Consider the following 21,047-nt stretch of genomic DNA (forward strand, 5'->3'; position numbering starts at 1 on the left):
CACGACTTTCTGTAGTGTCAGGGTGAGCGCTCCCTCCGTTTCAAGTCAAAGTCATCTTTATGGTCAATTTTTCAACATGTGCTGGACAAACAGAAACATCGGGAAAAAAAACGGGTCTCCTGCGGCAAGACGTAACGTAAACGATTAAGACGCCGAAGTCGCAAACGAAGCAGCAGAGTCGATCGAGAGTCAACGTCAATGAAAGAGTGGAGAGGAACAAAGAGAACAGAAAACGTGCAGCGGTTTGATTCCGTGCACGGAGATCGTAGCGGTCACAGTGTGCGCACCGATCACGGGATGTAAACGCCAGCACCCCGCTGCGTCTCCACTTGAGTTCACTCAGTTTGGACGCAGAGCTCCTTCACAGAGAAACAACCCCTGTGGTGTCACACACAGTCGGTCTGAGCACGTGGAGTTGGACTCACCTAGCGGGTCGGCCTTCCCATCCTTGTCGGGGACCGTGAACACGCCCACCACTTTGTGTCCCTGCTTCCTCAGGTTGCTGTACACCTCCTGGCCGAACAGACTCTGGCCAATGATGGCGAGTTTCAGCTTATTCTGGTAGTAATGCTGTGAGAGAGCAGAGACAGGAGTCAGTTCTGACCCGCATTCATCCGTCATCAGGAGAACACGCCACGAAGGACGCTGACATCATCCAACACCTTCCACTCTTGGACCTTAGAATCAGACTGATAAACATCTGAATGTGTAAATAATGGGGGGGGGGGGGGGGGGGGGGGTCCGAACGCTGCAGAGCTGCCAGGAGATCGTCTATGTAAGAGGTTGGACCAGCTTACGTAGAAGCTTGAAGCCGTCTCGTGAAGCTGCTCGTTTCATATCGAGGATTAGCAGGACAAGCTGTTTAGCGCCCCCTGCAGACTCGTCTTTGGATTGCACCAACATCCGTTTACCTCAGGACTCTGTGAGCGTGGGCACGAGGAGTCATGAAGTGATGACACGGTGCACCAGTGATAATTATATCACTATTATACTATTGAGCAGTCGTCACTGTCAAACTAACAAACGAAAGTTAAAGAAAAGTTGTCATAACTTACAGAGAACTTGAATTGTCGAACAAACTAACAGAAATTAAAATGTCATTTATCTGCCTCAACTTGGCAGCAAAACATGAAGCGAAAACATTTTGTTAAGTTGTGTTTTCTTGTATTTCATAGTCACCTGTATACAATACAGATCAACAGAAAGCATAAACACAAAAGAGTGAGGGGGGGCCCCCATCATGCTCTCCCTTCCCAGGGCCCCCAAACCCGTGGGTCCGCCTCCTGTCCAAAGGTCAGTAAATCTAGTCTCTGAGGGGAGACTGGCTGACAGTCAGTGCAGACTGTAAAATGCAGAGAAGGAGGTTTCAGGTTTCTGCTGCTCAGATGAGTCGACCTGTCAAGTGCATGAAGCACCAACGCCGGCTGTCACACCGAGCGCGAGGTGCTTCATGGTGCATTCACGCGCACTGTAATAAAGGAAATAAACAGGTTGTCCATTCAACGCGTTCATAAGGGCTGCATGCATTCCTGCAGGATCCACTGTAAGCCGAGGGGAGATCAGGCTGATGCAACTCCTGCAGGTCTTGTACAGTAGAGGCCGGCTCACTTAGTTCATACACTGAGACAGAAACGTGGCAGCTTGGCACTGACACATCAGTGAATATACAGCAGCAGACGGACTTTAAAGACCAGGACCCGAACTGAGACTCCTCGATCCGCAATCAGAGCCGAAGCTGGCTCGTTCCGCTTCATGTCACGATAACCTGGCATGCATTCAATTTATAATATAGTGATTTTTTTTTTAATTGCAACGTAAATGCAGCGTTCATTCTGTGGTGCAGCAGACGCAGAGATACTCACGGACGAGGTGGAGAATTTCCTGAAGACTTGACTCGCCGTCCACAACATAATGGCGATGTTTGGATATTAAAAAATAAAAAAAGAAGAATTAAAAGAAATAAAATAAATCCAAATAGATGAAACAGAATGTGTCCGAGCTGCTGCTGGCCACACACACTTCCCTCTGTGTGTGACAGTGTGTGTGCGTGTGTGAGAGAGTCAGAGGAGTGGCCGTGCACACAGCTCACTACAGCCAGCTTATACTCGACAGCAGCGGGCACACGACGTGCTGTTTAGGTACGTGCGCGCTCACGCGATGCTTACGACCCCCTCGACCGCGCGGGCACGCGTGGGAACTCGTTCAAATGATTCTATTTATAATAATATAATACATTAGTTTAATACATAACACTCCCTGCCTGAATCATTGGGTCAAAGGAAGGATAAGGATTTAAATTCACACGATCTGAAACGCGCCAAACTCAGGCATGAGACAGAGTCCTGCACAAGTGACTGAACCCCCCCACTCTGCCATGAGACAAACCTCAGAGTCCTGCACAAGTGACTGAACCCCCCCACTCTGCCATGAGACAAACCTCAGAGTCCTGCACAAGTGACTGAACCCCCCCCCCCACTCTGCCATGAGACAAACCTCAGAGTCCTGCACAAGTGACTGAACCCCCCCCCACTCTGACATGAGACAAACCTCAGAGTCCTGCACAAGTGACTGAACCCCCCCCCACTCTGCCATGAGACAAACCTCAGAGTCCTGCACAAGTGACTGAACCCCCCCCCACTCTGACACGAGACAAACCTCAGAGTCCTGCACAAGTGACTGAACCCCCCCCCACTCTGACATGAGACAAACCTCAGAGTCCTGCACAAGTGACTGAACCCCCCCCACTCTGACATGAGTGGGGGGGTGTTAAAATAACACTGAAACTAAAAATACAGGGTGCTGGTGGTGCAGGGGTTAGTGCATGCAGCGAGGGTTCAAATCCAACCTGTGGCTCCTTTCTTGCATGTCATCCCCTATACTCTCTCTCTCTCTCTCTCTCTCTCTCTCTCTCTCTCTCTCTCGGCTGTATCCTGTCGGACTGGATCTGAAAAAAAATCCTCCTTAAGATTTCTGCACAGCTCTTTCTTTGATTGCACAATGTTTAATACATTATTGATTATACTTTGGATTCAGAAACATTTGGTTCTTGCAGCGAAGCTTCACTTTGACTCCAAGATCCTTCTAAAAAAATAGATTTGAAACTTTCCAGACGTTTTATTTTCCAGTGTTGCTCCTCTTTCATAACTGCTGCTCCGTGCTGGACACCTGTCCAGACTCCCACACAGAACAAGATCTGACTAAACACTCATCTAGCACCATCCACACCTAACTGCCCCGCACAGGATCACCCGGAGCAAAGGTTCAGACTGTGTGTACAACACGAGCTGCAGCGAGGCAGGTCACACACACACACACACACACACACACACACACACACACACACACACACACAGACTCACACACACACACACACACACACACACACACACACACACACACACTCACACACAGACACACACACACACACACACACACACACAGACTCTCACACAGACTCTCACACACACACACACACACACACACACACACACACACACGCACGCACGCACACACACACACACACTAGGTCAGGTTATCTGTAATGATCAGAGCTGTTGGTTAAACTCAAACATGGCGTTGCCTGTAAAACTTTGATAACTTCCTTGTTCATGAACGCGTTACAGGAAGTCCCTCTCTGTGAAATCACTTCTAATGTTCCTGATTGATCGCAGCTCTGCTTTGATTTAGCTGCTGCTAAACATTCAAATCTTCTTAGTTCTTACAGCAGATCTGGTGGTTCTGGAGCCTGTTGGGGCCCAAGGTGAGAACGAATGTGGGGGGCCTCCAACCAGCGTTCATCATCATCATCATGTCTGCCAGTCGACGATTATTCTTCCTCCAATGTTTCCTGTTTCTTTTCTCTCCTGCAGACGGATCATTCCTCTTTTTTTTAACATACTTTGGTTTTCACAGACGTGATGCGTGAGACGCTGAGCCGGGCAGCGAGATCCCTCAGGGGCCTCCTTCTGGTCTGGGGCCCCAAACTGTTTCCTGCATTACCTGTTGACAAGCAGCGCCCCAGTAACCATGGTGATCCTGGCAGATGTCGGGATTTTTGTTGACGACAGACACATTAGATGGGACAGCTGATGAGAGACAGGAAATCGTAGCAGGAGGGAATGGGGGTTGACATTCTGCACGTGTGCCAAGGTCAGAGTCGAACCCACAGCCACTGTGATGACATCACCAGGTGGCTTTCAGCTCCCCGACACGTGACGGTTTCAGGTCATCTTTTTGTGTGTCTGGCCTTTATTGTGCATTCACTGGACAACAATCAGGAAAAGAGTCAGAGGTCTGATTTGAATCCGGTCTGCTCGCTGGATTGGAGGGCTGCAGTCTCTGTACGTGGGGTGCACGTCCTCCCCACTAGGCCGCAGCGCCCTTTGCACGTCTTTTGATTTTTGACCTCGAACATCAGCTCTCACCGGATGTCTTTTTCAGATGACGTCTGCACTTTGCTTCAAACATGTTTTTAAAAAGACCACATTTAAGAATCGGGAAGAATTCTCCAACCAATCACATTATAATTATATTGATACACGTTTAACTGTTGAATGTTTTTGCTTTAGAAAAGAAGCCAAAGGATGCAGAGAGAAGCCAGGGGAGCAGCTGTGATTTATTTGTGAATGGATTTGACAACATTAAAAAGAAGAGGAGCGGTAAGAGCACTGGTGGTGGATGTTGCTCACAGAGTGGTGGGGAGCGGGAGGAGCTTCCTACCTAACACGCCGAACGCCGCACACCGCACACCGCACGCCTGAGACACACCTGACAAAAACTACATCTCAACAACTCTCTTCCAACCGGGTCAGTTTGACTAAAAAGTGCTGCTTTCTCTCACTTTTTTATTTTTATTTTTTTAAATCCAACTGTTGGTGTTAACAACACACACACACACACACACACGCAGGACAGCTGGACAGAAGACGGTGTGGAGTCCAGTTTACTGCCAAAAATAAACACAAATAAGTGAAGCTCCTGGAAGAGAGGCAATCCTAAAAGGCAAACTGAAAAGAAGCCCCAAAAATCTCAAACATTCAGGGAAATAATTTACTGAGTGGGCGAAACCACTCGTCGAGGAGGAGGCGCCGGTGCTGCAGGAAACAAAGAAAGCAGAATTCTGAGGTCTAGCTGAGAGAAAGGGTTCTGATATGCTGCTTGAAGGTTTCACCCTGATTGTGTTGTGCCTCAGACGTCCCGTCTGCTGCTAACCAGGTGGACCTGTGGCTCGCTGTGAAGGCCGTTCAGTCCGTAGTGTCAAACGCTTCCCTAAGGTGGCGAGGAGTCAGGCACCTTTAACCACGACATACTGTCGGACCCATGCTTGTGTGACACACTGGAAAAACAAGTTACAGGTGATAAACAGAAAAAGACATTCTCCCTTTGTCTCGCCTCGCGCCCCCTGCTGGAGTGTCGAGGTCACAGGAAGCGGATTCCTGCTCCGAACTGGACGCCGTCACATATCCTGAAAGAGGAGCAGAAGGATCGGGGTCAGACAACGAGTAGCCTTCAGGGGCTTTTCTCAGTCCTGTGAAGCAGGACCGGGACCAGGACGCCCCCCCCCCCCTCCTCAGGTCCTCAGGTTCTTGCACGCTCAGTGCCGCAGGTGTTTTTGAGGCGTACCTGTCTCCGCTCTGCACTCCCATGGGCACGCAGTAGTTGAGCTCCAGTCTGGCGATGTTCCCGAGCCGCAGCACGATGCCCGCCCCGTACGACCAGCGGATGCACTCAGCCAGCTTCTGCAGGTGAGCTCGGGGACCTTCACCTGCACGCACACGACGCCGCACACGTCAGGAGACACACACACACTGACAACGAGTGTCTGAATCGTTACTTCACGTCAGGGACCATTTCATTTAAAAACATCAGAGGACAGACGTGCACATGGAGTCATGTCTCCAGTTTAACCACGCCCAAACCTGTGTGTGTGTGTGTGTGTGTGTGTGTGTGTGTGTGTGTGTGTGTGTGTGTGTGTGTGTTTTCTCCTTTGACCCACCGTAGTTGAGGTTGCAGAGGTTTCCTGCGTTGAGGAAGAAATGTGTTCTGAAAAGGTCTCCGAAGCCCCCCTTCCCTGGTCTGAAGGGCAGCGGGGTGTACAGGTGAAGACCTCCGGCCCAGTAAGCCTCCCCACCCAGGTAGTCCCCTGCAACACACACACACACACACACACACACACACACACACACACACACACACACACACACACACACACACACACACACACACACACACACACACACACACACACACACACACACACACACACACACACACACACACACACACACACACACACACACACACCTTAAGATACAGAGCTCCTCTGTCGGCTGGTGTCTCTAACACTCACAGATCTACTCCTTTTCTCTCCCCTCTGTGACTGATCTCAGATCAGGAGACGGCTGTGATTTCCTCGTCTCCTGGTTTGTGTGAAGCAGACAGGAAACACGGGGAGAAATGCAGCCGAGGCTTCCTGCTGGAAACCTGTCGGGGTCATTGCATTCATGTGTTTTCTGTCTTCTCCATTTTGTGGCTGTGGTTGAAATGGAGGGTTTTCTAGATGGTTCTCAGCAGCAGTCACACAGATAATGGAGGAGTCCTGATGCTTCATGTCGTTAGAGCTAATGAACGCCTACAGGGAGGGACTGTAAACACACCGCCTGGATGCTCATGTAGTTAACCCACCTTCTGAGAGATTCCACGTTTGGGTTGCAGAAGGATAAACGATCAGATCAGTGACTTTATAAAACACACTTTTCATTCGAGGACACAAAAACCTTTCAATGAATCTGCTGTTGTTAAAGTGTTAAAGTTTGTCCTCTCTTTAGATTCTGCTCCTGCATGCTCCGGATGTGTTTGGACCAGAGAAGGTCCAAACACCCCCCCCCCCCCCCCGCTGTGTACTTGAGTGAGTAGGGTAATCTTACTTTTTTTAAATCATTTTGGGAATTCACACATTTTTATGTTTTAAAATGGAAATTAAGAAAAGATCAGGTGTTTTTTTTTCTTTTTTCCGAACCTTCACTCTGCGGCCCGATGCTGTACATCCCAAACCCTCGAACACTGGTGGGACCTCCGAGGTAAAACCTGAAACATTACAAAAACCTTTATTAAACCGTCCACCAGGAGTGCAGACTCAAAACTCCTCTGCGCATCATGAATCAGTTCAAAGTGAATACGTACCTGTCAGCGATGCAGGACGGCTGTCCTCCGATTGGACAGAGCATCCCGCCCCACAGAGAAGCAGACAACACCTGAGAGACACACAACCACCTCCTTATAGACACACTGCTGATTTATCGCCCCCTTGTGGTCACTTTATGCAACTCAAATGCCACACGAAGCTTCAGGACAAACGCCCTCGGGCTCTGAGTGTCGTGGTTCGTGTTTGTCTTACCGAGTCCCAGAAGAGTCGTCTGTTGAGCTGCAGCTCGAAGTCCTCCTTCAGGAAGCTGGCGTCTCCTCCCGTGTACCCGGCGAGCTCCTGCAGAGCAAACGCACATCTCAGAGATGTCCTCGTACGAGACAGTACAAACGGGAGACAAAAGGAATGACGTTGCTCTTGTGCACACCCACCTGGTTGATCCGCAGTAAGGCACCTCTGTTGGGGAAAATAGCCGAATTCCTGGAATCGATTGACACGGTGTGCTGCGAAGAGACAGAAGCCGAACTTCAGCACGAACACCAAACACACAAACGTGACACAACGTCAGTCCAAAGCTGCTGGAGACACGGCGGCAGGTCCTACCGAGAGGGCGGACTTCAGCGAGTGTCCGCTCTCCTCTCGAACGGCGAAGGAGGCGCTGCGAGCCAGGCAGCCCAGCTCCCGCCACACGCCCTCCCACTTCAGCGTGTGATTGGTCGGCCCCAGAGGAAACTGCAGCGTGACAGGAGGACGAAGAAGAAACAAACATGAACTCCTCAAGTCTTCTCTCTGTGTTTGTTTGTTTTTTTAAATCAGACACTCCTTACGTTGAGCTCTGCAGACATGCCTCTGTCCGTCTCCTTTAAGGAGCTCCAGGGGAACTGACCGGTGACTTTGTACATGTTGAGCGTGAGACTGAAACACAAGACACACGACTTCAAAACGCTTCATCTTGATGGTGCACGCACGCTAAATCGCTCCTGAGATTTAAGAATCAGCTGCTGTAAAAGCGCTGCATTCCTTCCATGCAGCCCGGATGTTTCAGCGTCCTTGAACGCACCACGAACAGATGAGGAGTGTGTTTGTGTGTGTGTGACGTTCAGTGTTGGTCTCCCTGACGTACTTGCGTTCAAAGTGTCCGGGCTGGGGCTTGAAGAAGGACAGGCCGTACGACGTCTCCTTGGTCCCGTAGGAGAACTGGAAGGTGAGTTTCTCAGCGCGACCCAACATGTTGGGCAACTTCAATCCCAGAACCTGTGAAAAAGGAAACAGCGTGAGCTCAATCTGTGAGCATAGAAGCTTCAAGAATGACTGACCAGAGCCCATCAAGATCAGATTTAAGTCCCAGTTTACTTGACTGATAGATCGCTGAGGACTGAAATCAGAGCGAGCTGCAGAAATCAGCCTGGAGCATTTCTGAGCGTCCAGCTAACACACGTGGAAGAAGAGTCCTGCTTGGGCTGTATATGTGAGCTCACCATGCTTCCTTCATTGTTGCCGACCATGGTGTTGTAGCTTCCTGTCAGCCTCTTGACCTCCGTCACCTCAAACGTCACATCCAGGCCGTTCGGCAGAGCGTCCTTACCTGAGGAGAGAGAGACAACCAATCAGCAGGAAGAAACGTTTGTCCCTGCGTACCCGCTCAAGCACCCAGCTTTTAAAGGAGCAGTGTGTAACTCTGACCCCTTGTGTTGAAAGTGGGTACTGCAGTCATCATTCTTTACATTGCAGCAGAGAGCGGTCTCCTCTGTGTGCCTGTGTTACCTTCAGACGTGTCAATAAGAACCTCCACATCCTTGAAGATCCCGAGGCGGAGCAGCTTCTGTCTGGCGACGTGAGCTTTCTTCATCACCTGAAAGCACCACATGAAAACAGAAGCACTTAAAGACCCTCGCCCGACGAGTCTCAGAGAGAGACGAGTGTGACGCCTAAGCGAGCAGGGCGCTCAGAAACACGTACATCGATCAGGTTTTTGGCGTGAAAAACATCGGAGATCTCGTAGCCCAGCAGATCCTCTTTAGTTCTTCCAAGACCCTGGATGTTGACGTGTTGGACGACCACCTGGGACAAAAAGGTGTTTGACAAATTGTACTTTTACAATCTCTCGTTCTGAGTTGCAGGAGGAGAAATAGTTCCACAAAAGCAAGTTGAACTTCAGGTGAGATTTCTTTAAGGTGAAACCTGTTCACTCACATCTTTGTTTTCTAGGATCTCCTGCTTGCTCTCCTGCTCCAGGTCTGGAGTCTCCACCATGTCGTCCGGGTGGACTCCCAAGTCCCGGCCATGCATCGGGAGAGGATCCAGACTCTGTGCGAGTGACAGGAACAAAGCAGTTAATGAAGCACGTAAAGAAAGACAACAGATAACGATTTATTCGGCTGCTTTCTTCGTGGTCTTTGGTTTCCTCTCAGTATTCAGTTGTAATATTAGTTTATGTGCGTTGTCTGTATTTGCACGATGTGCTGTGTATTTAATCGCATCGTCACCGTTATCGACGGATTTTTTTCCCCTGACACTGAACACATCGCAGACGTCTGAATTCGTCACCATGGTTCTTGATGTGACCTGCATGCTTTGACCTCTCAGGGCCACCGTAGAGAGGCATGACTAGATAACACCTGACAACTCCTAGACAACGAGCTTAAAGAGCAGGGGTCGCAGTCACGGAGGAGTAAAGGGGCAGGGAGGTTAATGAGGCCTTCAGGGAGGGATTGTCTGATGTCCTACGACCATGAACGTTGCACGGTGAGTCTGCAGACAGACACAATATTTTAAACTAATACATGGTAAAAGGTCACGTGTTGTGTGCGTGGGGCTTTTAAAATAGCGAATCAAAGAGTCAAATGTTCAGTAAAATGTTGAATAACGTGTCTTTAAGTTGAGGCGAGCAGACAAAGAAATGTGCATGTGTCTGAATGTGAAAAAGCAGTCACATCATTTAACAACATTTAAACTTCTTGTTCCACCCTGGCTTGACTCTGCTGGTCGGTTTTCTCTGTCTCTGTGTGTAAAGTGGACATGGAGTACTCTCTGGCGGTTTACAGACAGGGGAGGTCATGGTGAACTGTCCGCAGAGAGGGGGACAGGTGAGTGGGATTAAACCCAGTTTACCTTCGCATGGACGGTTCCCATGGTAACGACCCGCTCCTCGACGCCGCTTCAATCCGGATTAAATGCTCTGAGTGCGGCAGAAAGCTGACAGATGACAGCGGCTAGTTTCTCCAGTACCAATCCCCCTTCAAGGGAGACGCCATGACAGTTGGTGAGGTCTTGTGCTGCGTTCATGTACACCAAGTACATTACGGATTCACTTTGCTATTAGCGAACATTTTCCATTCCTCTCCTCCTTTTACCATGTCGCTGTCTGCATGTATATGTAGATTTATCTTGTAAAAATAACAATAGTTGCGTCTCATTGAATACATGTTAGCTGTAACGTCTTTAAACATGTAAGTTTTTTATTTGATCCAAAAAGCGAGTTAAGTAATTCAGAGGATTCTGTCAAAACCAATTTTTATTGTGAACATGAAGGCATCACCCTGACTGCGCTTTGTGATTGGATATGAATCAGAATGTCTTGAAGTGGGCGTGGTGGGGCCAACGTTGTCATAGCACAACTTCTCCGGCAGAGGGCGTCGTTTTTCTTTTGTTCGTGAAAGTGACTGCATGAATGCTTTAAAGGGGACATACCATGAAGAATCCACTTGAACCATGTTTTTGAACATGTATGTGGGTGTCTACAGACCCACAACATGTGAAATAAATAAACCCAGTCCTTTGTTTGTGGTCTGCAGAAGTCTGAATGGGAACTCTCCTTGTGATGTCACAGTGGGATTCTGGACCCCTCCCCTGGTATCCCCATCAATGAACTCCACCCCCAGACTAAGAGCAAAACCTTTTGAGCAGGTCCAACATTTTTATTCTTGCTCGCAAAGGAGTGATGACTACTGGGAAAACTGAGGGGGCGGGGCTCACTGCATTTAAAGAGACACACACCAAAAACAGAGCGTTGTGAGAGAGCTGGTTTCTTCAGGATCACAAACCCCCTCTGGTGCTTGATTCATGTTATATTTGGACGAAAGCACAGAAACACTGATGTTTTATTTAGAGCACAGGAGACTGTTTGAAAAGGAGGAAGAGGAGGATAGCGTGTCCTCTTTAAACATTTAACAAACATCCGGAAAACAACTTGAAAAACCTGAAGGCCAATAAACATTAAGCTGCTGTTTGTCGCTGCTGTCCTGGTGCTTTGTAAGACTAAATCTCAGTGGGTGAAAACTTTCCTCTCCCAGGTTTGTGTGTGGAGTTTGATTGATTTGATTTTTATGTTTTCTGATATTAATACACTGCAACACAATTCAACAAATATTGGCCACATGTAAATAATATATTGAGAGACAAACTGAAAATAGAGACAAATGGATCCCTGCTGTTTGGAATAAAATGTTTATTTTAATGTAAAATATAAATTGGACCTACAAACAGAAGCCTCTATGTTTAAAAAATAATATTTATTCAGTTTAGTTTTTCAAAACTCTCCAAAAACACTTTCATATTTTTATATTGTGACAGTTTTTTTTTTATTAAAAACGTAAACCTCCCTTGTCAAGTTAATAAAATGTATTTGTTTTGCACTGACAGTCAAAGGTTGTTTTTTTCCCCCAAACTGCAAATTGAGCTTTGCAGTGAAACCACACGGTGGCAGTATTTCTTCGTCCTTCACCAGTTTTAAACGGGCACAGCCTGTCCTGACAGTGAAAGCAGTGACACCAGAAACGTCATTTTGTGCACCGCAATTAATGTCTTTAGAGAATCGAGGTGTTTACAGTTTAATAGAAATTCATTGAAATTCAAATTTACAACCCCAATCTTTTTGGCACGTTTATTTAAAGTTAACATTTTTACTGTGGTCCCTCATGGCAAAGATTTGTGGAAAAGATAAGTCTGACTTTTTGAGATAGAAAGTTCAATTTAAATGGCTAAAGAGGCTTCGCTCACAGAAAGAGAAAAATGTTACTTAATTCTGAATCTGGTGGCCCATTTATCATTTTCTTTAGCCCCATTTTTATGGAACTTCTTCCTTGAACCATGTGTTGGAATTGTAAATATATCTTTATTACAGATAAAGTAATGTGACATTACTGACTTAATAATCCCAATTGAAAAAAAAGAAAGAAATGCAAATAGAAACTGTAAGTTATTTGAATTCCTTTTCTTTGGCAAAATCTGCACATTGTTGGTTTTATCAGCAAAGCTCCAAATAGAGAAAGATGCCTAAATCAAAACTTCTGGCAGTAGGATTATTATTCATTGGTTGTTCTCACTTAACTCAGTCTGTGATTGGCAGATGAGTCATTCACTTCACCTCTCCATCCTGTAGGTGGCGATGTGCACCTTTTTACAATGTCATGTAAAAAACGAATGCTGCACATTTTATACTTCTTCCAAGTTAACACAGTCTTAGTTTTATTATGTGGGCAACAAGATGTTCAGGTGTCTGTGGTCTAATAAAGTCGCAGTAAAGTTTGCAAATGTTTCAGTGTCAGGAGACTGATCGAATATTATCGATATCGTGAAAATTAGATATCAACGATTCACAGTTTCCTGTTCAGTCTGAATCTCTCCATCACGAGCCTCTTTCATTGCACACATCTCTCTCTCTACCGGCACAAACAAGCCAATCAGAGGGCTCCTCTCGCTCTCTCTCTCTCTGTCTCTCTCTCTGCCAGTCCACCTCCTCTCCTATCAGAGGCACACACACACATACACACACTCTCTCTCTCTCTCTCTCTCTCTCTCTCTCTCTCTCTCACACACACACACTCACCCACAGTCCAAACCCCCAGAAAAGCCCTGCTGAATCCTCACACCGTCTGTCAGCATGGGGAGCGCGTGTTTTTCCCGGGACGTTTGTTTGTTTATCCTCCTCATAAATACTTGCAGGGTGATGGGGGATGTCGGACCCGCAGGTAAGAGCTCCCCTTTCCTCTCTGTCCGTCTTTGGCTTTGTTATCAGCCGTTAAATGCACTTTTTTTTTAGAGGCGTCAGAGTCACCGGCTTCACGGAGAAAAGGATGGAAACCGCACCGGGATCCTCAGAACAAATAGTCTAACGTCCTAAAGTTAACTTTGCTTTCCTAAAACTTGTCATTCGGTCACAATGCATGCTGCAAGGTCCTCAAATGATATTTTAATGTACACGAGAAGGTTTCGATGCTTTTTGATATCAGAGAAATGTGCAAAGTGAAGCCGAAAAGTCAATCTTAAAACGATGATTCCCGGAATGAATCTTGCTTTATTTGACTGTAAGTCTTTGCACATTTCCCCTTAAAAGCTATTTGTGATGCTCATGCTGATCTCCAGTCGGTTTCCCCAGGCTCCCAGACTTCACTGCAACTTCTGTTTCCTGCGCGTAATAGGTCAATTCCACTCGGAAACCGCAGCTTGATCTCGAGGTTAAGCGCTCATTTGCTTTGATTCTGGACTGAGAGAGCTGCCTGTTTTAATTTTTCACCCGTCAGGAAAATGGTGCTAATGATTTAGCAAAGGTGGAAGCCGCCACAGAGCACCTTGTCTCTGGGTTTTGGTGGCCTGTCCGCAGCTGGAGAGGAGGAGGAGGAGGAGGAGGAGGAGGAGGGAGCTGTGCGTAAAATTAGGCTGACGGGGGTGGAGGTGGCAGGAGGGCCGTCAAAGTCCCAGGAGGAGCAGGCAGGCAGGCAGCAGGGGCCCAATATCGACGTGAAGCAGCAGAAGCAGCACATTGTTCAGCCTCCCACCCCTGACAATGGTGAGGAGTCAATATTGAGACAGTGAGCCACCACGCAGAGAAGGCTTTGTTAAAACCAGGAGCAACTCGAGTCTCTTTGGGCAGCTTTTCAAGACTCGAACTTGTTGCTTCTCTCTGTTTTCACTTCAGCTCCAGTAAAACACTCGCAGACCTTTTTTTTTTAACAGGGAAAATATTTATTGTAAATTCCGTTTTATCGTTTATTTATTGCTTTTATAGGGCTGAGCCGGGCGGAGGGCCAGACAGAGAGCAGGGGCTCAACCACAGGCAGCTTCCCGCCGGGCTGCCTGACTTAAACTCACTCACACACACACACACACACACACACACACACACACACACACACACACACACACAGGCAGGCTATTTATACTGTGATGGAAGCAGAGGACGAGCAGAGCGGCTCTGTGGTGATGTAAAGGTCTGCTGAACGCGAGAAATGCCAAAAAACTGCAGAGAACCAAAACATCTCTGTCTGTCTTTGGGTCCCCCCCTTCCTGTGTGTGTGTGTGTGTGTGTGTTGGATGAGATTTAGGGCCAGGTGTGAGCGGCTCCTTTATCAATAAGCTGATCAATAGAGGAGCTGTTTAACCTCGTGTCCTCTGCATGTTGCCCGGATGTACATCATACATGACATACATGACAGCCTGTCATTTATCTCAAACATTCATCACATGTCGAGGGCTTACGTTGATTTGAAATTAGCTCAATCAGGCAGTTTAGCGTGCACATCATGGAGCGTATCGGCAGCACTTTTCGTCGTCACATCCTGCGCCCCCCCCCCCCCCCCCGAACAGCAGGCAAAGTCAACATGTGAAAAATGCAAAATCAGAACGAGTTCAGGGACAATCTGTCCGGAATTCTAGAAATGTTCAGGAGTGTGTGTGTGTGTGTGTGTGTGTGTGTGTGTGTGTGTTTGAAAAATTCTTGACGGATCATTTGGAGTTTTGGCGCGTCGTTGCAGCCAGCTGGCGCACACACTCGTTTTCATTGTGACGCTAACAAGTTAAGTTGACGTGCACAGAGATCACAGGGGAAGGAAAGTGAGCGAGGTGAATTCTCCTGATCACATCCTGCTGCTCACCAGGAAAAACTCTGTTTACGTTCACACGTCAGTCAGGAACAGGCAGTGGTGCCCAAAAATCTGCTGAGTCAGAGAAGTCATGTGAACACGTCATCTTTCTAAATCATGGACTACATTTACATGCACACTGTATTCCTGCATTAACTGGAATAATGACAATATACTGAGTGTGTAGGAATCATGTTAACACCTTATTGCTATTGTCATTACCCAATTAAGCTCGTCTTCTGATCATTAAAAGCTGCTATATGCCTGTATTAACCTGAATATTGGGTCATGTGATGGTGTTAGTCAGATTATGCTGCTTTGTTTAGATTTGTTTACATCCCGAGATGACACGCTGTCATGACGCTCGGACCAGCACGGTTCATTCAGAATCTGCTGATTAACATGTAAATGGGAGCTGAGCAGCATGTAAACACCTTCTTTTTTTTTTTTTCTGCCTCAGAAATGTTGTGCACATAAACGCAGTCACTGTTTAAAGAACCTGAGCTCAGATTTGACACATCTTGTTGGATTTGAGATCCAAACACTCCTGAATATTTCCTGACATTGTCCCGAGTGAAGAGCACATTGTTCACTTTAAGAGGACTGTGGCTGTGAGGCGTGGAGCGTGCACGTCCCTCTACATGTAGAAGTGATATTCACACACACACACACACACACACTGCCCCCTCCTGCGCGCTCTAACCAGGAGGAGGGAATCCAGCCGTGCACCTGGCTGCAGAGAGGTGGCTTAGATCGGAGTGGGTAACCAGGGGAGGCACCGCTGTGGGACTTCCGTGGAGTGGAATGAGAGCATGTGCATATGAGGACGTCCCCAGCCCGTCCGTGGGGACTCCCATCTAATTGCGTATTGATTTGTGATGTTTGAACAGATGCAGATGAGTGCGCCGAGGGTTCAGACGACTGCCACATCGACGCCCTGTGCCAGAACACGCCCAAGTCCTACAACTGCATCTGCAAGCCGGGATACAAAGGAGATGGCAAGCAGTGCGAGGGTGAGTGACCTTTGCACGTCTTCAGACGTCCTTATTTATGTGCGTCCTCTTTGTCTCTGCTCTCTCGCCTCTGTGCGTCTGGGTATTTCAAGGACTGGCGATGATGGACTGGATGTACACAGACATCAGATTGAGACCTTTGGTTTGGTGTTAAATCAACAAAGATGCATTCTTGGATCACATATCTCTGAAGGGGCTGGTTGCAGCCTGAGAGGTGCATTGTGGGAAACTTTTCCCCTTTTTAAAGATGAAGGTCAGCTGTTCAGTGTTTGTTGCCCTCGTTTGAAGTTCTTTGAAAGCTGTTTGGACACCAAGAGAACATCGTTAGCCGAGATAGCAGGTCAGTCCGGTTGTTTCATGTGTTCACTGTGAAAAGTCAATATTTCAAATGTCCAGTCCTGAACAAATGAACCACAAGACCGAGGCTTCTATTCAGGCAGCTGTTCCTCCACACACACACACACACACACACACACACACACACACACACACACACACACACACACACACACACACACACACACACACACACACACACACACACACACACACACACACGGGTTCTCCTAATTAACGGGGCGGAAGTGGACTGAACCAGGGTGTGAGGGTGAGACGGGGGCAGCACCTGGCTGTGCGTTCACACCTCCACTCTCTTCTGCCTCAAAGCACATCACAGCTGGACCCCCCCCCCCCCCCAATCTCTCTCTCTAACGCTGGATACTGACTCCCTCACATGTTACACACACGCAGAGTGTTCTCACGCCCTGACTGTCAGAAGCTGCTGCTGTTTGTTGTCATCAGACTTGGACGCTGGACGCTGGTTGGAATGAGATGACGTTCAGACACGATCAGCTGCGTCTGCCAACGCTGATCAGAAAGTCGACCTTTAGTTTTAGAAGTGAAAACTCGTTTTCAGGAGTGTGAAGTCAGGCAGATCCATTTCTCACCACAAGTCTTTCTTGTTAGCTCCTCTGTAAAACGTTTTGAAGTCCCGGTGAGCTGACGTGTGCATTCAGCCGGAGACAGCACGCTGTGACTCGTACAGCTGCATGCGTGTCACATGACCTCTGCATCCTGTTTACTATTCTTTTCTCCTCTTCTGTCGCTGTGTTGAGTTTGTCTAACTGCACGTAACATAAAGAAGAAGAACCTCTGATAGCATGGCCTTGCCTTCTGAACCCGTCGCCCGACCCGTCCGATGGGGGGAGGTGCACCAGGAAGCTTCCAGAACCTGCCCGCCTGTAATGATTTGAGTTTAAAAACAAGCTGCATCGGCCGGTGTTGAAAAATGAATTTGCAGATGAGCTGAGGTCAGCAGGTCAGAAGGCTCACAGTAACTGAAGCCCGCTTCTCCAGACTTCAAGTGAAGGTCTGTTAGACAGACCCAGATCAGATCAGACCAGAGGGGTCGGGTCGGATCACAGTCTGTGAGGGAAACGAGGTGTTGACCCTTTAGATGTTTGAGATCATTGGTTGTGGGGATGTGCAGCCTGGATGTTGTTTTTGTTTGCCTTACAGTCAAAGACACACACACACACACACACACACACACACACACACACACACACACACACACACACACACACACACACACACACACACACACACACAGTCTGAAGATGCTCTGTCCTCTGAGATGAGACAGAAGATGAGAGTTTTCAGGAATGTGATCTTCCTCCTTTGAGCTGCTGTCCGTCCAGCTTCTCTTTATTACATCACTGCACCGTGTGTGTGTGTGTGTGTGTGTGTGTGTGTGTGTGTGTGTGTGTGTGTGTGTGTGTGTGTGTGTGTGTGTGTGTGTGTGTGTGTGTGTGTGTGTGTGTGTGTGTGTGTGTGTGTGTGTGTGTGTGTGTGTGTGTGTGTGTGTGTGTGTGTGTGTGTGTGTCTCTCTGCTTCGATGGAGCATAAATGTCAACTTCATGACATCACTGTTTTTCTGTGTACTAACGTCTGCGTGTGTCATGCTTCCCAACACACACTCGACTGTACACACAGATCGAACTCCCCCACCAGTGATGAGGCAACAGCCAAATGAAGACGGATGGTGGATGGGATTTGACCCCGACCCCTGTGATTAGATATGAGCTCTGTAATTGGCCGGCTGTGTTTTCCATCAACAGGCATTACGGGCCACTTTGCCTGCCAGCACCATTAGCGCATCGGCTATTCCTGGAAGCACCTGGAAGCAGCAGAGCGCCTGTGCTCGCTCGCTCCATCCCTCAGGTCTTCTTCTTTATCATCAGCCTCGCTTCGTATCAGCAAAGACTCACTCAGCAGCGTGGCTGATGACATCGGACAAAGAAGCGTTCTGCATCAAGACGTTAGCCTCAGGAGAACCTTCGATCCATCCACACTTTCATCTCTCGTTTTTCACCTTCTACTCGTGAACTCCTCGTGCACTCTTCATTTCTTCATTTTCCTGTTTTGTTTGGCCGTGGAGCAAATGAATATGAATCGAGCTGGTGGGAGCGCTCCTCTAACGCTCTGAAAACACAAACCTTATGATAACCGTCTCATTACCATGGAAATCAAAAAAACAGACAAACTCAGTGTGCAGAATGTTTTTACACCACCAGAGTAGAGTCAGTGTCATTAGTGGCCTAAAACTCCACATTAGATTCACCGTGCCTTGACCTCCTCAATCGATACTCGAGACCTCGTATTTGAGTTGTTTAGGACGCCCCTGGGTTTGCCAGATATGAGAGCAGTTATCAGGTGAACAGGTGTTGCAGCGATGGAAGCGGGCAGTGGAACTGCTTCAGATAGAAGTGATTGTACCCGAGCTAAAAAGCCTCTGCATGTTTCTAATAAGCTCCAGCAGCAGAAAGCTGCTCAAACTAGGATCAATGTTGGAGATGAAACATGGAGAGAGGTTAGAACGCAGAAAGCTTTACAGACCCATGCAGAGCTGGCTAAACACTGAAGCTACAGTGTCCACCACATGCAGAGCTGGCTAAACACTGAAGCTACAGTGTCCACCACATGCAGAGCTGGCTAAACACTGAAGCTACAATGTCCACCACATGCAGAGCTGGCTAAACACTGAAGCTACAGTGTCCACCACATGCAGAGCTGGCTAAACACTGAAGCTACAGTGTCCACCACATGCAGAGCTGGCTAAACACTGAAGCTACAGTGTCCACCACATGCAGAGCTGGCTAAACACTGAAGCTACAATGTCCACCACATGCAGAGCTGGCTAAACACTGAAGCTACAGTGTCCACCACATGCAGAGCTGGCTAAACACTGAAGCTACAATGTCCACCACATGCAGAGCTGGCTAAACACTGAAGCTACAGTGTCCACCACATGCAGAGCTGGCTAAACACTGAAGCTACAATGTCCACCACATGCAGAGCTGGCTAAACACTGAAGCTACAGTGTCCACCACATGCAGAGCTGGCTAAACACTGAAGCTACAATGTCCACCACATGCAGAGCTGGCTAAACACTGAAGCTACAGTGTCCACCACATGCATAGCTGGCTAAACACTGAAGCTACAGTGTCCACCACATGCTGAGCTGTGTGAGAGGAGGGGGCGGAGCCAGACAGCTCTCTGTGATGATTAGAGTTTAGACTGCAGTACTCATTTTAAACACTAGGGGGCAGAGTGACAGACTGCTCCTTTAACACCCTGAAAAAAATCCATCAATAATCAACCTGAATTAAAATCATTTTTAATTCACAAATTATGAGAGCAAAGCTCGTAGTCCTTTACTGTTTCACTATTTTCACTTTTTTTTTTTTTTTTTTTACGTACACAATTAAGATCTGTTGCAGAATGCACATGTTCAGTTTTGCTGGAAGGTCTGGGTGTCTGTCACTGAACTGCTTGAGGAGGTTTGAGTTGTTTGCTTGCTGGCACAGCACACATGTTGCACCTTTAGTGTGCCGGCTCTTTAAGTCAGTAAAGGTTCACCATCAGCGTCCACAGAGCAAAGAGGTCCTGCAGGAGACTTTGGCAGCCCGTTCTGTTCACTAGTACGGGACATGGAGATATTCTTTATGTTGAGTGAACTCATTGTTTTACTTTTCAAAAGGGTTGGGATTTGGGTGCAGGTGACCATGGGAGATGACCTAGACTGCCAGACTCTGCTACAACTCAGCACTACAAATTAGCAGCTCGTGAACTGCGTTGTTCTGCAGGGAGTTTTTAGTTTTAGCAGGACCTGGACTCTGGTGTTTTGGCAGATTTTAGCCGTGCTTTTTTTGAAGCCGGAAGCGACCATATTTGGAAAAGAAGAGGGAGCAAGAGAGAGGCCAACCCTTTTTTTATTTTCAATTAGCAATGTGTACACTGTTTTGTAAGAGACTTAAAGCAAACGTTGCATCCTAATGAGAATCTGAATGGACGCCCACTGCTGCTCTCTCTTTCTCTCGAGGAAGACTGAAGAAAATATGAGATCTTATCTTTTAAAATACTATTAATCGATAAACAACAGATTGAGACTGACTCACTGCAGGAGACAGACTCTAGTGGACACTGGAGGAACTGCAGCTGTAAAGTTGGACATTTTAACATAGAGCTCTATGGAGACTGACTCACTGCAGGAGACAGACTCTAGTGGACACTGGAGGAACTGCAGCTGTAAAGTTGGACATTTTAACATAGAGCTCTATGGAGACTGACTCACAGCAGGAGACAGACTCTAGTGGACACTGGAGGAACTGCAGCTGTAAAGTTGGACATTTTAACATAGAGCTCTATGGAGACTGACTCACTGCAGGAGACAGACTCTAGTGGACACTGGAGGAACTGCAGCTGTAAAGTTGGACATTTTAACATAGAGCTCTATGGAGACTGACTCACTGCAGGAGACAGACTCTAGTGGACACTGGAGGAACTGCAGCTGTAAAGTTGGACATTTTAACATAGAGCTCTATGGAGACTGACTCACTGCAGGAGACAGACTCTAGTGGACACTGGAGGAACTGCAGCTGTAAAGTTGGACATTTTAACATAGAGCTCTATGGAGACTGACTCACTGCAGGAGACAGACTCTAGTGGACACTGGGGGAACTGCAGCTG

The 21,047-nt window shown here is 47.7% G+C and overlaps 3 protein-coding genes across 3 annotated transcripts in view; 1 reads left to right on the plus strand and 2 right to left on the minus strand.

The window, feature by feature from the left end:
• The window catches only part of aldh1l2 (aldehyde dehydrogenase 1 family, member L2), an 11,169-nt gene extending 8,927 nt beyond the window's left edge, over nucleotides 1-2,242 (minus strand). Inside the window, exons 1-2 of the mRNA XM_079334665.1 lie at nucleotides 1,863-2,242; nucleotides 426-570 (exon numbers count right to left, since the gene is read on the minus strand). Of these exons, the coding sequence (XP_079190791.1) occupies nucleotides 426-570; nucleotides 1,863-1,910 (193 nt within the window). The 5' untranslated portion in view covers nucleotides 1,911-2,242. The remainder of the gene's footprint in view (nucleotides 1-425; nucleotides 571-1,862) is intronic.
• Nucleotides 2,243-4,596: 2,354 nt separating this feature from the next.
• Nucleotides 4,597-10,404, minus strand: samm50l (sorting and assembly machinery component 50 homolog, like). Its single transcript, XM_079335398.1, has 15 exons — nucleotides 10,256-10,404; nucleotides 9,338-9,451; nucleotides 9,104-9,205; nucleotides 8,909-8,996; nucleotides 8,623-8,729; nucleotides 8,268-8,398; nucleotides 7,972-8,059; nucleotides 7,748-7,876; nucleotides 7,576-7,647; nucleotides 7,397-7,483; nucleotides 7,183-7,253; nucleotides 7,019-7,086; nucleotides 5,996-6,142; nucleotides 5,623-5,764; nucleotides 4,597-5,464 (listed from the first exon to the last, which is right to left on the minus strand). The coding sequence occupies exons 1-15, from the start codon at nucleotides 10,274-10,276 to the stop codon at nucleotides 5,419-5,421; spliced, it is 1,413 nt and encodes a 470-aa protein (XP_079191524.1). The 5' UTR covers nucleotides 10,277-10,404; the 3' UTR covers nucleotides 4,597-5,418.
• A 2,298-nt stretch (nucleotides 10,405-12,702) lies between these two features.
• Nucleotides 12,703-21,047, plus strand: part of scube1 (signal peptide, CUB domain, EGF-like 1) — a 79,515-nt gene continuing 71,170 nt past the window's right edge. The window contains exons 1-2 of the mRNA XM_079335524.1: nucleotides 12,703-13,113; nucleotides 15,894-16,016. Coding sequence (XP_079191650.1) covers nucleotides 13,026-13,113; nucleotides 15,894-16,016 — 211 coding nt within the window. The 5' untranslated portion in view covers nucleotides 12,703-13,025. The remainder of the gene's footprint in view (nucleotides 13,114-15,893; nucleotides 16,017-21,047) is intronic.

This window comes from Symphodus melops, assembly GCF_947650265.1.
Source record: "Symphodus melops genome assembly, chromosome: 22".
Taxonomy (NCBI): Eukaryota; Metazoa; Chordata; class Actinopteri; order Labriformes; family Labridae; genus Symphodus; species Symphodus melops.